Raw genomic sequence first — 16735 nt, 5'->3', positions numbered from 1 at the left:
AAAATGGCGTGGATAGTAGTATCTGTGGGTGCTGGAAGATGAAAGATGGAAGCACAGTCTTCTGAAATATTACAAATCAGGCCCATAATTTAGTGGCCTGAAATCCAACTGAATGTCAAGGAAAGTCTATTTTCTATTCAAATGCAAGTGTTTCCCCCAATCACAATTATATGATTCAAACATGTTTGGAAGCCACACTCACCTGTTTAATGCCCAGTCCTTTCTCATGCATGTATCCCAGATTAAACATAGCTTGTGCACTGTGTTGCTGCTCAGAAGCCAGACGGTAATGAATAAATGCAGTTTCATAATCGACATCGGTGCCAAATCCATAGAAATGATAGTCTCCGAGCTTAATTCTAGCCACAGTATAGCCTTAAACAAAAGTTAAATGCAGAACTGCCAATAAATAAAGTATGTTTAAAACAGACCAAACTTTTTTCTCCTCCTGTTAACATGCTTACATAAACAAATAATTTTAATTCGTAGTACACAAACTTTGTAACAAATCCTTTCAGCCAAGTTATAAAGTCCAGTAAAAATTTAAACTAGAAGTGTAGCTCTTCTGCAGAAGGCTTTGGAATAGAGAGAGGTAAAACCAAGTTGGTGGTTTTACCAACCAACCTGTTGTTGGGGGACAGGTTTAATATCCCTAATTCAAAAATCTGAAATCTGAAATGCTCCAAAACCTGAAACTTGACATTCAAAGGTCATGCTCAAAAGGTAACGCTCACTGGAGCATTTCAGATTTCAGATTAAGGATGCTCAAACAATATATATGCGCAAATATTCCCAACACACACACACAAATACAAAAACATCCGAAATCTGAAACATTCTGGTCCTAAGCATTTCAGATAAGGGATACTCAACCTGTACTCCCTTCTTTCACAAACACTCCTATGTAAATGATCAGGCTCTACTTTATCATGTCACTTACATTTTAAAATAGTCCAGACTGACCATTTAGGTTTGGAGAAGGAACAAGCAGAGAATGTTGAGAGGAACATGTTCAAAAGAAATATTCAAAAGAAAAAGAAGAAAAAGTCTCTTAGGTTTCAGACTAATGTTCTATCATATATTCTGTTTAATTCCCGTTTCACACAGTATACTGGCCTCAAACTACAAACCAAAGAGTGAATCATAGCTTGACGGAAATGTGTTGTACAAAGACTTTGCAACCCAATTTAGAAACACTGGCTCTGAGAAACTTCTATGTCAAGAATAAATAAGAATAATATGCAAACAAATGAAGTCACAGTATCTCTGCTTAATTATTTTATTTTTTTGAGATGGAGTCTCATTCTGTCACCCAGGCTGGAGTGCAGTGGTGCGGTCTTGGCTCACTATAACCTCTGTCTCCCAGGTTCAAGCGATTCTCCTGCCTCAGCCTCCTGAGTAGCTGGGATTAGAGACGCCTGCCACCATGCCCGGCTAATTTTTTTGTTTTTAAAATAGAGTTAGGGTTTCACTATGCTGGCCAGGCTGGTTTCGAACTCCTGACCTCAAGTGATCCTTCTGCCTTGGCCTCTCAAAGTGCTAGGCTTACAGGCGTGAGCCACTGGGCCCGGCTTCTGCTTAATTTAAAGGTGATGAATGGCATGGTTTAATATTCTCATGGGAGATAAACAACACAGGGAGGTCCCTGGGTGAAACTCTTGTCCTAGAATTAATCACTCACCTTGAGAGGCAGCCCTGTTCCAATGTAGCAAAGCTCTGGGATAAGTTTCATTCTCACCTACAATGGTTGCTTCTCCTACAGGAAAAGAAACGAAATACAAATCAGGCATTTAAGAAAAGGCACTAGACTTAATTTTCATTTGCAAAGTAGGGAGGACAGGTGAAGCATAAGTTAAAGAAGAATTAGGATATAAGAATTAAAACAAATGCTGAAATTAGACAATTACTGAACTAAAATAGTGAGTTCAAAGCAATCACCGGATGCAAGAGTGCACTCCTTTGTGAAACATGTTTTATCTATAGAACCAATCATGAGACTATTGAGCCACTTTTCTACACAGTGTTGGGAAAATGGCATTTTTGTATCCACTGTATTTTGAAAAATATATTTATGCAAAGGGCTTAATTTTAAAATGAATGTCAAATCCATTTCTACAGTCAACTCTGGTTATAAAACTAACTTTGATGGCTAAAGTAAAATATTAATAACTTAAGCATGTGTGTTCAGTTCCAGTTATAATAATAAAGAATGTTTCCTAGTAGCTTTTCTTTTTGAACAGATTAAACAGCTCACTGGTATGAACTCGTGCATTCTAAACCTAAGGTAGGAGTAAAATGAACCTTACTCTGATCAAGAATGAAGGCTGCATTGCTTTGTGCCACTTCATAGCCCTGTTCAGCCAGGAGGAGGTACTGGATCACTGCAGCATTGTAATCGCCATCTTTATAGCTGTTATAGGCAGTCATAAGCCTTTCAGACCAACGGCCTCGTTCACATACATTCTTAAACAACTGTGTGAGGTGGGGAATAAAACATCAGTAGAAGAAAATAAGAACGATATACCAGAAAATCACTTACGCACTTTGGCTACAGATAATTATTAAGCTTGCTCTTTCAGTTTCTGGTAGCTTTCTTGAATAGACATAAAAGTTTGAGATACTTATTTAAAGGTTTCACTTACTCTTTAGAAGTCAACGGGTTTATAAAAAATAACAGTACACAATCATTGTACTACAAAAATTACCATTTACTCTGCCCAGGTACTGTTCTAATGGTTTATGTGTATTATGATTCTTAATCCTCCCGTGAGGTTCATGAAGGGCCACCCTATGACGTAAGTCCTGTCAACAGCCCCATTTGACAAGTGAGTGAACTAAAGTACAGAGATTTAGAAACTCTGCTAAGCATTTATCAATGTCACTCTAAAGTGCCAGGTCTAAGAAAGAGCTAAGAGGAAAATTTCCAATTAGGAGATCTTAGCATTCCTTTTTGGAACATTCATTCAATTTTTTTCTTTCCTTTTTTTTTTTTTTTTTAAAGTGATAGGCTCTTTCTATGTTGTCCAGGTTGGTCTCGAACTCCTGGGCTCAAGCCATCATCTACCTCAACCTCCTAAGTAGCTGGGACTACAGGCATGTGCCACTGTGCCCAGCTCACATTTTTTTTTTGATGCTGATTATTATCAGATACTGTCTTAGGTGCGAGAGATACTGCAGACACCAATGTCTCCCCTTACACAGTTGATTCTAATAGGGAGAGACTATAATAAGTAAGTATAATAATTACACACTGACCCCTTAGTCTTCCCTCAGTATATCAAAGCTAGGTAGGCTGAGTCTAGAACTATGTAAGAAAACACACCAAGAAAACCAGAATTAAAAGCACAGATTTTCCTGCTGGGCAAATCAACTCCCTATACACAAGCTGGTAGAAAAGACCTTACCTCCACTGCAGTGTGACATGATCGCATCACACCGGTGCCACTGGCATGCATCTGAGCTAGGTTGTAGAAGGCCAAGATGTGGCCTCCCTGAGAAGCTAAATTAAAATACTTCAAGGCCTGTTTATAATCTCTCTTGACTCCAATGCCGTCTGTAAGAAAAAAAAATCACATGAGATAATAGACTTAAGATTTAGTTAAGCATCAGAGGAGGCTTATATATGAAGAATAAAACTCTAATGAAAGAATTCTTACTGAGTAAATATGTGAATCTAATACAAATTAGCATATTGATACAGATTAATATAATTTACAATGAAAAACACAAGATGTATAAATCATTGAACTGGCAGAACATTTAACCAGCCAGAATTTGGTAACACCCATTTCCATATCATAACGCCATCCAGAGGAAAACAGCTTAATTTAGATCTTGGTGTATCCACCATTAATTCCAATGTTACTTACTATAGTACATGGAACCAAGCTGTAGTTGCCCATCCACCCAGCCTTGTTCAGCAGCTTTCTGGAAATACTTCAGGGCTAAATCATAATTCTGTAGAAAAAGATGTCATATGATGAGAACGCTCAAAAGGCTGACATACTCAAAAGTTAAGAGATTTATTTAAAAAATGAACAAAGCATATAAAAAAATTCCTGAAGAGCCATTAAAAAGACCACTTTCTAATTCTTATAATAGATAATAATATACATTAAGTCATAGGGGGATTAATATTTAAGGCGGTGAAGAAAAGCAAAAAGGAGTTTTTGTGAAACGATTTGTATGCTGCTCTCAGAAAGCATAAACACTAGTAGAACTTCAGACCAGGAACTAAGAAACAGTCAATCTTCTCTGCTAACCAATTAATCCTTTTTAAACCTCAATTTTCCTAAAATTAAAGAAGGAAAATTCTCTCCTTATTCTTTTATTCCCTGTGTACCTTACCAAACACTACATTATTATCATACTTCAAAGGTCATATGTATCCAAGGAGAAAAGTTAAAATAAAGGTTACTACTGAATTTTAGTGTCCTAGAATGACTACAAGGCCTCAAAATGAGAACACATTACTGTCTTTTGTGTTAGAGAATACCTATAGATATTAAAAACCTAGCTCTTAAACCTAGCTCTTAGTTTCAGCCTCAAATCAAAAGGACATATTACTTGGAAAGATCATATAGAGAAGGCAACAGCAATATGAATCCAGGGACATCCAATACGAGGAGGCTGCACCAAAGGATGAGATGCAATGGCCAAGGAAACCCAGACACAGACAGAACACCAGGGAAGGGAGAGGTCAAGTGAGGTACAACCAAAAAATGTCAATTGGACTGACATTTAGGAGGTTACTGGTGATCTGTACAGACAGTATAGTTCCATGAAGCAGAAGTTCGATTGCTAAGAACTCAAGAGTGAATGGCAGCAGCTTAGTTTGACTCTGAGTGAAGGGCTGGGAGAAGAGAGGTGGTAGCTAGAAGGGGTAAAGGGCAGAACAGAAAGCTTTCCTCCTCCTAAATGGAAGGCAGTTATGCATTTTGTCAGGCTTGAGTAAAAAAGGAGGCAAGGAGATAAAGTCCTGAGAAATGGTTAGAGCAGGTCAGGTAGAGAGCAGAGATGGAAGAACAAGAAACAGTTCCACACCTTTGGGAGAAAGTGCCAGACACAGAGCTGTTCTAAGAGAGCTGAGAGGGTGTCTGTCGGGTGTGGGGTGGTAGTGAGACAAACTCAGACAACAGGAAGAGGTTCAGCTTTGCTTACAATGGAACAGCCCCACCTGGGCTGACTGGAAGCTAATTAAGGAACACGTCCCTACCTCTCCAGCCGACTGATTATTAAAGTCAGAATGTCAGACTGAACACTTACAACTTGAACTCCTCTCCCGTAGAGGTAGGCCATTCCGAGCCCACTCTGTCCAACTGGGTTGCCCTGCAAACCAGAGAAATCAGACAAAAGAGTGAAAAGAATTCATTCAAAAATAGGCAAGAATAAATAACTGCAAAATAAATCATTTGTAAGCATATTCAAAAATGTGTCTTAGGCCGGGCGCGGTGGCTCAAGCCTGTAATCCCAGCACTTTGGGAGGCCGAGACGGGTGGATCACGAGGTCAGGAGATCGAGACCATCCTGGCTAACACGGTGAAACCCCGTCTCTACTAAAAAATACAAAAAACTAGCCAGGCGTGGTGGCGGGCGCCTGTAGTCCCAGCTACTTAGGAGGCTGAGGCAGGAGAAAGGCGTGAACCCGGGAGGCGGAGCTTGCAGTGAGCTGAGATCCGGCCACTGCACTCCAGCCTGGGCGACAGAGCAAGACTCCGTCTCAAAAAAAAAAAAAAAAAAAATGTGTCTTAGTACTTTTCAGTTCAAAACAAAATTTCTTCTCATCAGACTAAACATAATATTTATTGGCTTTTAGACATTTTAGACATGGGGGCTTTGAGTAATTTGCTGAAAAAGAGTCAAGAGTAAAGTCATTTAGAATTCAATTTTGGTGACTTACTTTATGAACATCTGTACCCATGAATTTATGACATAAAGCATGACTAATGTTATTTCATCAAAATGAAAAGCAGGTCACATTTTTGCAGTTTTTCATTGGTAACATCCCACCCCAATAAAGAGGGAAGGTATCAAGGAACATCTTGTAATAAGAGCATAATCATGTAATAATAGCAATGTTGCAATCAGGTGACAAAAATATATACTTAGGATTATTGGAGTGTCATAGAGCAAAGAGAATCACTGTTTTGGGACTAGAAAAAAAAAGAATCTAGCATTTGCCTAAACTTAGAGGGACAGAAGACATCTTTAAAAAGACTGTCACAGCATTCCTTCAGAAAACATTCAAGTGATATCTGGAACTACGGTAACATGTATAATAGTTGACAGAGAGGTAAGTGTACATACTGAAGACATACGAAATTGTAGGTATTCATATGCAGTTTTCTGAGCCAGAGAAAGCCCAAATTATGTACTATGATTATCAAAAGTACCCTATTATGTAAGCTTTTCAATTTCATGTTGCAATATAAATAGGGTAGATTATATAACTTCAAGTTCCATTACTAAAAATCAGTATTTCCCTGATTAGGAAACTTCTCAGTGAAACTTAACAATTAAAAATCAACAGTATGGTCCCTAAGAAAATTGCTTTTTATCAGGAGGGCTTTGTCTAATTAATACATTCACATGAATCATACCTAATAAGCAGTTTCAATAATGTATAGCATGAGTTGGCTATGATTAACCTTTTAATATAACAAATTTATTTATTAAAATATTAGCAATAAGGTACACATTTCAGTACACTGAGACAAAGCCTTACCATGTCAGCAGCTTTCTTAAAGTAGTGGAGAGCTGTCTCATTACTCTGAGGTACAATGTCACTTCCTTCCGAATACATCTGGAAAACAGATCCCAATTTCAGTAAGAGCTGTAACCCTTTCTCGAATTACATTTTTCTCCTTTCTCATCTCCTTTTGGGTTTTGTTAGATCTCATGAAATCTTTCCAAAATATTTAGAATTCCCCACAGGATATTTCAGAATTAAAATCAAAGGCTGGGTACAGTGGCTCATGCCTGTAATCCCAGCACTTTGGGAGGCCAAGGTGGGCAGATCACCTGAGGTCAGGAGTTCGAGACCAGCCTGGAATATGGCAAAACCCCGTCTCTACTAAAAATACAAACATTAGCCAGGCGTGGTGGCATGCGCCTGTAATCCCAGCTACTCGGGAGGCTGAGGCAGCAGCATCACTTGAGGCCTGGAGGCTGCGGCTGCAGAGAACTGAGAGCTTGCCACTGCCCTCCAGACTGGGCCACAAAACATGACCTCATCTCAAAAAAAAAAAAAAAAAAAAAAAAAAAAAAGAATTAAAAGTAAACCCTTAAAAGCAAACATTTTAATAATTATATATTTATTTTGATGCCATCTCAAATTTATGCCTTATTTGTAAACATGAATACATAAAATCAGCTCATTTACTAGTCTCAGAAGAAATCTTTAAGCCCAGCATAAATCATTTTTCTCACTCTATTCCAGGGCAGTCAAATGGTTAGTAAGTTGCTTAGGATCAGATCAGTGATTCAACAAGGAAAGGGGGAGCTGCTTGCAGCATTCATTCTTCTTTCTCCTCTACCACTACTTTCCCCAGGATAAGATCACGAGTGGGTCTTAAGTTCAGGAAACGAAGTAACTAAAAGGTTTATTTGAAAAGGGTTTAAACACTAAACGATTAGAGTATCAGGTATGGAGAATGATAAAAGGCCGAGAGAAAGAAAAACAGAATGGTCAAGACCGCCTTTATTCACATACATGTTAAAGAAACAATACATTTAAAAGATAGTTTTTAAAGACAGTGACAGTAATTGAGAGCAAGAACCAAAAGAGGAATGAAAGGTTCTTAAATGCTTAACAAAAACAGATGGGAAATACCAAGTTCCATGCTACGGAACAGCTGGAATATTTAAATGTAGTTACCACACCCCAATTACTAGTATGATCATGAGGCAAATCATGATGAAATTTCCCTGTTGTAAAAACCTTTGTGATATATTCCATCTAAACTTCCTTACTTCAGGATTTACTTAGAAGTGAAAATACCCATTGATTTATAGTATGTTTCAAAATAATAAAAAGTTTTGAGATTCTTCCATGACATATGTAATTTATTTATAAAGTTTCTACACTTAAATGTTCTGTTCCCTTGATTGAGAACATAGCTACAATGAGAAGAGGTGGGTCATGGCTACCACATTTAAGACAATTAAAAGCTCTGCAGATAAATTTCAACAAACTCTAATTGCCTCTATTCAGTATGGAAGGAAACAGGCAACTGTGAGAGTCTTAGCAAAAAACTGCACAGCATCAAGAATACGTTCCTCATTATTGCATACAATACACAAAAAGTAGGCGCTCAGTGAGAGTTAATTTCAATGGAGAATTAACATACTGATGAGTAAATAGTATGTTTTTGTTGTTGTTGAGATGGAGTCTCGCTCTGTCACCCAGGCTGGAGTGCAGTGGTGCGGTCTCGGCTCACTGCAAGCTCCACCTCCTGGGTTCACACCATTCTCCTGCCTCAGTCTCCCAAGTAGCTGGGACTACAGGCACCCGCCACCATGCCCGGGTAATTTTTTGTATTTTGAGTAGAGACAGGGTTTCACCATGTTAGCCAGGATGGTCTCAATCTCCTGACCTCATGATCCACCCACCTCGGCCTCTCAAAGTGCTGAGATTACAGGCGTGAGCCACCGCACCCAGCCGCAAACACTATGTTATATTTAAGTTGCCTAAGAAAATGCCTCTGAACAGCACTTTAAGATATAATAGTCGTGCACTAGAAATTTTATTTCCAATTTATTTTTGGTAAATTGTAGATCCTGAACACAATACATGCTAATTATGCAAACACCTCTTGCTATTGCATAAAACATTCACAGGATGTACAGTACCTTTCCCAAAAAGGCCATGGCATGTGAATTGCCAGCATTTGCTGCTAAATTGAAGTAATCAAATGCTCTCTGTGAGAAAAGAATTTATTAAAATAATTAGTTTTAAACAGAATCTGCTTTTGACTTTCAGCCAAAATAATTATTTCAGGAACATTTAAAAAATCTTGTTATATATTACAGTGCTTTAAAAACAAGAATACCCAGTCACGAATATTTTGAAAGAGAAATCGGAACATCTAGAAGTCTTATTTTACCAAATAACTGTACCATTTATCATTAAGTCACTGCATAATTATAGATACAAAGAAATTTCTTATGTCTCCTAAACTTAAGGTCCAAGAAGGCTCCTGTTATTTTTAGGCAAAATGAACATCAGCCTGCTTAAAAGACACATTTAAGAGCAGCTTGACTTCTTTGGTCTATTTCTCTAATGATAACCTGGGAGAAAGGAAAAACTAAGAAGCCTTTCCAAGACATGGAGCATATTTTCTTTTTTTTTTTTTTTTTTTTTTTGAGACGGAGTCTTGCTCTGTCGCCCAGGCTGGAGTGCAGTGGCCGGATCTTGGCTCACTGCAAGCTCCGCCTCCCGGGTTCACGCCATTCTCCTGCCTCAGCCTCCCGAGTAGCTGGGACTACAGGCGCCCGCCACCTCGCCCGGCTAGTTTTTTGTATTTTTTAGTAGAGACGGGGTTTCACCGTGTTAGCCAGGATGGTCTTGATCTCCTGACCTCGTGATCCGCCCGTCTCGGCCTCCCAAAGTGCTGGGATTACAGGCTTGAGCCACCGCGCCCGGCCCGGAGCATATTTTCATTGTTCTCTAAAGGAATACAATTTCCTCTTGTACTGTTTAGACAAAAATTCTTGACCCTACTTAAAAATCACTTAAGTAAACACACTAGCGTCACAGAAATTCATTATCACCACTCTCAACTGTATTGCCGCCCATTTTTTTTAAGGACCTTGTACCATTGGTTATTCCTCTTCTTTTCCTTGCTGACTTAACTTCTCCCTCTTTTGGAACCAGTTCCCCCTCAACCACATTCTATAATCTCGTTATCAAAAACTAAAACTCAGCAGGGTGTGGTGGCTCTCACCTGTAATCCCTGCACTTTGGGAGGCCAAGATGGGCGAATCACTTGAGGTCAGGAGTTCGAGACCAGCCTGGCCAACATGGTGAAACCCCCGTCTCTACTAAAAATACAAAAATTAGCCTGACATGGTGGCATGCACCTGTATTCCCAGCTACTCGGGAGGTTGAGGTGGGACAATCAGTTGAAGCCAGGAGGTGGAGGTTGCAGTGAGCCAAGACTGTGCCACTGCACTCCAGCTTGGGTAACAAAGCGAGATCCCGTCTTAAAAATAAATAAATAAAATAAAAAAACTCAAACCAAAACATACAAGATATGTAGCTCCTTTAGACCCTCAATTTCTCTCCAATGATGACTGTTCTGTTAGCTACTTCCCTTCACAGCCAAGCTTCTCGAATAAATGGTGACATGCACTTCAATTCACTCTGTCATCTAGTCTTAATTGGCTTCCATACGCTACATCAAAAAGACAGCTCGTCAAGGCCACCGATGACCTTCATATTGCCAATCTAAATTTCAGCTCACCTCACTCCACCTTTCTCTGCAACATTTGGCAGAGTCCATCATGGCTTCCTTCTCGACAGACTCTCTGCTTGGCTTACAAGATGTCACACTCTCCTGGTTTCCATCCTAACTCTATGGGTACCACCTAAGTCTCCTTTGCTGGTTATTTTTCTATCAGTTGACTTCTGAACATTAAAGTTCTTCAGGGCTTAGTTTTGGACTCCATTCTCACTTGGCATTCTCTAAGCCAACTCATCTACTCCCATAGCTTCACACACCATCAAGATGATGGCAACTCCTAAATTTGTATTTTCAGCTTCAATCCAGTCTATTCAACTACCTCTGAACACCCTATCCAATGCCTGAACATACCCCTAAAATCTTCTCTCCTTGACCTCAACTTGTTTCTCCTCCAGCAGCTCAATTTAAGCAAATGGCAATACCACCTTATTGGTTGCTTAAGGTATCAGCCCCCCTTCACTCATACTCTATCCATCACTAAGTCCTGTTACATTTACCACCAAATACGTCTTGAATCCATTACTATCTTCCATTACCGTAGTTCTAGTCCAAGCCACATTCTCTCTCACCTGAACTTCTGGAATATTCCCCTCCCTGATCTGCCTGATTTTATTCTTGGGGTCTTCTAATTCATTTTCTATACTGCAGCCAAAGCTCTTTTCAAATCTGAACATGCTGATCTTCGTAGCTCCCTGAAGTGCTACAGGGATATGCTGATGTGATCAGGCATTGCTTATCTTATTTCTGTTTCATGTACTATGGGCAGACCAGCCACATTCCTGTAGTATGGGCAGACTAGCCATATTCCTTCCTGTCTCTGGGTCTATGCACATACTGTTCTTTTTGGCCTGGAAGGACCTTATCTCCAGTGTCAACTAAAATGTTTTCTACTTCTCTTTATGGGAGTCTTCCCTGCCAAGTGGTACTTCCTATCCATTAACCAATTATTGTATCTTTTGAATTTCCTTTGTAAGAATAACCACAATTTATATTTGGTGTCATCATTTAAAAAATATCTAATGCTCCTATTAAAGCTCCAAAAGGGGAAAGACCAAAATTATTTTGTCCAATATTGCATCCTGCAGTGAATGGCACATAGTAGGCACTAGTATTTGTATTTTTCAGCTTTCTTAGGGGTTGGTTACATCTTGAAAGCTCATTTGTGATGGGTGTTTAAATGACACAAGTTTGATACTGGCATTGACTCAGCAAGAAATATATTGAGAACATAATTTCCTGCTATAACTGAGGTGCAAAGCCCTAGGAACAGGGTAGTTACCTGATGATTCTGTTCTACTCCACGTCCTCCGTGCAGATGCAGTTGTCCCAGACCAACCTGAAAATGATCACAAACAAGGCAAAAGTAAGTGGTAGCATCTGGCACACAATTAAAATCAAACCAACAAGAAATGATTTGATCGTAAAATGGTTTCTGTTCAGGACTCAAAAAACTAAAAGATTTAGTCTTAACTCCTGAAAATGTTATTCTACTTTAACCTAAAAATTTTGAAAAGTAAAAACATATACTTGTAATTGCAAAGCACCATTTGCGGCCAGGTGCTGTGGGTCACACCTGTAACCTCGACACTTTGGGAGGTCAAAGGTGAATCACTTGAGCCCAGGAGTTCAAGAACAACCTGGGCATCATCGCAAAATCCTGTCTCTACAAAAAAATAGAAAAATTAGCCGGGCGTGGTAGCATATACCTGTAGTCCCCGCTACTTGAAAGCCTGAGGTGGGAGGATCACCTGAGCCTGGAGAGGTCAAGGCTGCAGCGAGCTGTGTTGTGCCACTGCACTCCAGCCTGGGTGACAGAGAGAGACGCTTTCTCAAATAAAACACAGGCTAGGCACAATGGCTCATGCCTGTCATCCCAGCACTTTGGGAGGCCAAGGCGGGTGGACTCTCTAAGGTCAGGAGTTCAAGACCAGTCTGGCTAACATGGTGAAACCCAGTCTTTACTAAAAATGCAAAAATTAGCTGGGCGTGGTGGTGGACGTCTGTAATCCCAAATACTTGGGAGGCTGAGGCAGGAGAACTGCTTGAACCTGGGAGGCAGAGGTTAAGGTGAGCCAAGATCATACCATTGCACTCCATCCTGGGCGACAGAGCAAGACTTCGTCTCAAAAAACAAACAAATGAACAAACAAAACAAAAACCAAAAACACAAAGTATCCTGCTAAAGTGGAGGTGAAATCAAGGCATTTTCACATAAATTAAAACTGAATTTGTCCCCAGTGAACCTGCTCTAAAGGAAATACAAATGGGTGCTCTTCAGAAAGAAAGAAACTTACTAGAAGCTGGGAGATACAGTAAGAAATAAGAGCTGAGGCCGGGCGCGGTGGCTCAAGCCTGTAATCCCAGCACTTTGGGAGGCCGAGACGGGCGGATCACGAGGTCAGGAGATCGAGACCATCCTGGCTAACCCGGTGAAACCCCGTCTCTACTAAAAAAATACAAAAAACTAGCCAGGCGAGGTGGCGGGCGCCTGTAGTCCCAGCTACTCGGGAGGCTGAGGCAGGAGAATGGCGTGAACCCGGGAGGCGGAGCTTGCAGTGAGCTGAGATCCGGCCACTGCACTCCAGCCTGGGCGACACAGCGAGACTCCGTCTCAAAAAAAAAAAAAAAAAAAAAAAAAAAAAAAAAAAAAAAAAAAAGAAATAAGAGCTGGCCAGGTGTGGTGGCTCATGCCTATAATCCCAGCACTTTGGGAGGCTGAGGTGGGCAGGATCACTTAGGCCAGGAGTTCAAGATCAGCCTGGCCAACATGGTGAAACCCCATCTCTACTAAAAATACAAAAAGTAGGCCGGGCGCGGTGGCTCAAGCCTGTAATCCCAGCACTTTGGGAGGCCGAGACGGGTGGATCACGAGGTCAGGAGATCGAGACCATCCTGGCTAACACAGGGAAACCCCGTCTCTACTAAAAAATACAAAAAAACTAGCCGGGCGAGGTGGCGGGCGCCTGTAGTCCCAGCTACTCGGGAGGCTGAGGCAGGAGAATGGCCTGAACCTGGGAGGCGGAGCTTGCAGTGAGCTGAGATCCGGCCACTGCACTCCAGCAAGGGGGACAGAGTGAGACTCCGTCTCAAAAAAAAAAAATAAAAAAAAATACAAAAAGTAGCTGGGCATGGTGGTGGACGTCTGTAATCCCAAATACTTGGGAGGCTGAGGCAGGAGAATTGCTTGAATCTGGCAAGCAAGAGGTTACGGTGAGCCGAGATAGTGCCACTACACTCCATCCTGGGTGACAGAGCAAGACTTCATTTCAAAAACACAAACAAAACAAAAAACAAAAACACAAAGTATCCTTCTAAAGTGGAGGTGAAATAAAGCATTTTCACATAAATTAAAACTGAATTTGTCCCCAGTGAACCTCCTCTAAAGGAAATACACAAATGGGTGCTTTTCAGAAAGAAGGAAAATTACTAGAAGCTGGGAGATACAGTAAGAAAGAGCTGGCCCAGTGTGGTGGCTCACGCCTGTAATCCCAGCACTTTGGGAGGCCGAGGTGGGCAGGATCACTTAGGCCAGGAGTTTAAGATCAGCCTACCAACATGGTGAAACCCCATCTCTACTAAGAATACAAAAATTAGCTGGGTGTGGTGGTGCATGCCTGCATTCCCAGCTATTTGGGGAGGTTAAGGCACCAGAATCGCTTGACCCCAGGAGGCGGAGGTTGTAGTGAGCCGAGATAGTGGCACTGGGCAACAGAGCAAGGATCTGTCTCAAAAAATAAAAAAAAAATAATAAAAAGCAATGAAAAGGTAAATTTGAAAATAAATATAAATTAATATGGACTGTACAAAACAACAGTATCTCATGGTACCAAAAGATATAAAATCAAACACACACAGAATACTCTGAGATCTCTGTGCTGTCCTGGAAATGGTAAAAGTGCTCATTGTACCAGACTTTGGTAAGTCAAGGATGCATGTTGTGATTGCTAGATAACCACTACAAGAGTAGCCATCATGCTAGCAGAGGGGAAGAGATGCAACAGGAAAAAGCACTCAAACCAAAAAAGGGCAAGAAAGGAGAGAAAAGTAAACACGAAAAGCAAGATACACAGAAAGCAAGTAAAACAGAAAATTTTAAGTAAATTAAATTTTACATTAGTGTAAAAATAAGATGTTGAACAAGTTTATTATAAGTCTATCAGCTAACATTTAGATCTACCTTTCACTACGTTTTTTTTTCTTAAGACTCCACTGCTAGTCTTAAAACCAACTGTTCTTAATAAGTATCTAATGCTCATCTGTACATGTCCTAAATTAGAAATAATTGCAAACTTAGTGGAAAAAAATGTAAATGTTAAAGTTCTTTTTATTTTAATATTAAAAGAAGCCACAAAACGTGTGTGTGCACACATGGCACTTTGATGGACATTATACAATTTCCATTAAACGAGCTTACTTCTGTTCTTGACCTTGAGGAAATTATGATTTAAGATGAGCAGAAGAAAACATGAACGGTAAATAGCTCTGAAGAGCATCTGATATTGCAAATATTCCAGGGACTTCTTGTTTACAGAAAGTGACAGTTTTCATCATTGGTGACTCTAGTAAGAGCCTTCATCGTCGGTGTTAATGCTGCTCTGTTCAAGCAGTGATTTTTCAGCGGCAGTACATGGGAGAGTCACCTGGACAGTTTCAGGAACCAACGCCTAGGTCCCATCCCACACTAACCGAAATGGAATATCCTAAGAGTGTGAGACTCTTGGTATTTTTTTTTAAGGGGCTCAGGTGATTCTAATATGTAGTTCATAATTGCTCAGGGCAATGAAAATGTAACTTACAGATATAAGTGCTTGCTCCTGTCCCCCACAGATTAAAATACACAATGCAGTAAAGATACTTGGTGAGATGTTTAAACACGTACCTGTGCTTGCACATCACCTTTTTCAGCTAGGAACTGGTAATATTGAATCAAATCTTCTTCTAGCATTCCACTGTTCATTCCTGGATTTTCCACTTCATCAGGCAGCCGTATTCTCTGTACTACTGAGCCTCCTGTTAGCGAGATATCACTAGCAACTGAAATAGAGGGATAAAATAATACGGTTGAGGAAAATCAGAAGAATTGTTCCAGAGAGAAGTACAATTCTAGCTACCAAACGCTGACAAACACAATGTTAAAGGAATCTGTTTTTACGGTAGTCTATATAGATCGCAAATCAGCAATCTATTAATAAATTGAACTTTTTTCACAACATAAATAGAACCTAAAGCAAAAAATTATATAAAAAAAAGTACTTCTGAACCTTAACTAGTTTAAAGATGAGTCTACATAAAACAGCCATTTATAACACTTCAAATAGAACAATAAAAATAGAAATGTTTAAAGTTAATTTCATTTATTTTTTTTTTCCCTGAAAGGTAAAAGGGAAAACATAGATACCATGATTGGCAACAAGACGATAGTGAGTCAGTGCAGATTCACAACTCTGGAGGACGCCGATGCCAGCCCAGTATCTGTAACCCTGTAAAACAACTTCACGTGAGGAGGCAGCAGTTTCACGTACCTCAGTGGCATTCTTCGTGGAACAAATCAAGCTAAGCATCCCCAGAATTTTGCTGTCATTTGATCCAAGTACACTAACACCTTATTTATGCTAAGTTTTAGGTTTTGAGGTAATTTATTCAGCAACTTCAACAAGAAGGCCATAGCTAAGAACAAATAAATAAATAATGTAGTTCCTAGAGCAATCAAAATAGATGTTACAAACTTTATTTTTCAAGTGTGTGCATTTTACTCGTAAGAGAAAAATTATAAGGGCTTTTGCTTGGAACCAGTTTTAATCTTAAGACACAATTTTATCAAAAATGAGTTAATCTTCCAAATTAGCAAAGAAAAAGTAACAGCAAAATAGGGAAAATGAGACTACTGGAAGAAGGCAAAGTGCCACTAGCAATAAATGACCAGAATAAATGGGAAGATAGCTAATCATGAAGAGTAAAAAACAGAAAGTAGAGCTCTCTGGAGTCATTCTGCACAAATAACTTCATGAACTTTAACAATCTTTAGGGCACTGTTGCAAAATAATGTATAATATTTCACGTTCTTTTTCTATAGCCACTATTTATAAAATTTTGAAAAACTAAAGTTTTAAAAATTATGATAATCTAATTAAAAAATGATTCTGACAATTCCAACTCAGAGAAAATTTAAAAAGAGACATTTATCAGATCGCTCTTTTTAGGGGCAATCAGCCAAACTAATCATTTTAAAGAAAAATTGTGGATGCCACCGATTTTCATTTACATGTAGATTC

General features: G+C 39.6%; 1 protein-coding gene across 1 annotated transcript in view; it reads right to left on the bottom strand.

Moving 5' to 3' along the window:
• SEL1L (SEL1L adaptor subunit of ERAD E3 ubiquitin ligase) overlaps nucleotides 1-16735 on the bottom strand; it is a 71480-nt gene that overhangs the window by 11050 nt on the left and 43695 nt on the right. The window contains exons 9-19 of the mRNA XM_050800151.1: nucleotides 15862-15943; nucleotides 15343-15497; nucleotides 11743-11799; nucleotides 8851-8919; nucleotides 6725-6802; nucleotides 5266-5328; nucleotides 3870-3957; nucleotides 3405-3553; nucleotides 2307-2472; nucleotides 1682-1756; nucleotides 203-375 (exon numbers count right to left, since the gene is read on the bottom strand). Coding sequence (XP_050656108.1) covers nucleotides 203-375; nucleotides 1682-1756; nucleotides 2307-2472; nucleotides 3405-3553; nucleotides 3870-3957; nucleotides 5266-5328; nucleotides 6725-6802; nucleotides 8851-8919; nucleotides 11743-11799; nucleotides 15343-15497; nucleotides 15862-15943 — 1155 coding nt within the window. The remainder of the gene's footprint in view (nucleotides 1-202; nucleotides 376-1681; nucleotides 1757-2306; nucleotides 2473-3404; nucleotides 3554-3869; nucleotides 3958-5265; nucleotides 5329-6724; nucleotides 6803-8850; nucleotides 8920-11742; nucleotides 11800-15342; nucleotides 15498-15861; nucleotides 15944-16735) is intronic.

Source organism: Macaca thibetana, chromosome 7 (genome assembly GCF_024542745.1).
Source record: "Macaca thibetana thibetana isolate TM-01 chromosome 7, ASM2454274v1, whole genome shotgun sequence".
In the NCBI taxonomy this organism is placed as follows: domain Eukaryota; kingdom Metazoa; phylum Chordata; class Mammalia; order Primates; family Cercopithecidae; genus Macaca; species Macaca thibetana.
This window is presented reverse-complemented; position numbering and strand designations above follow the sequence as displayed.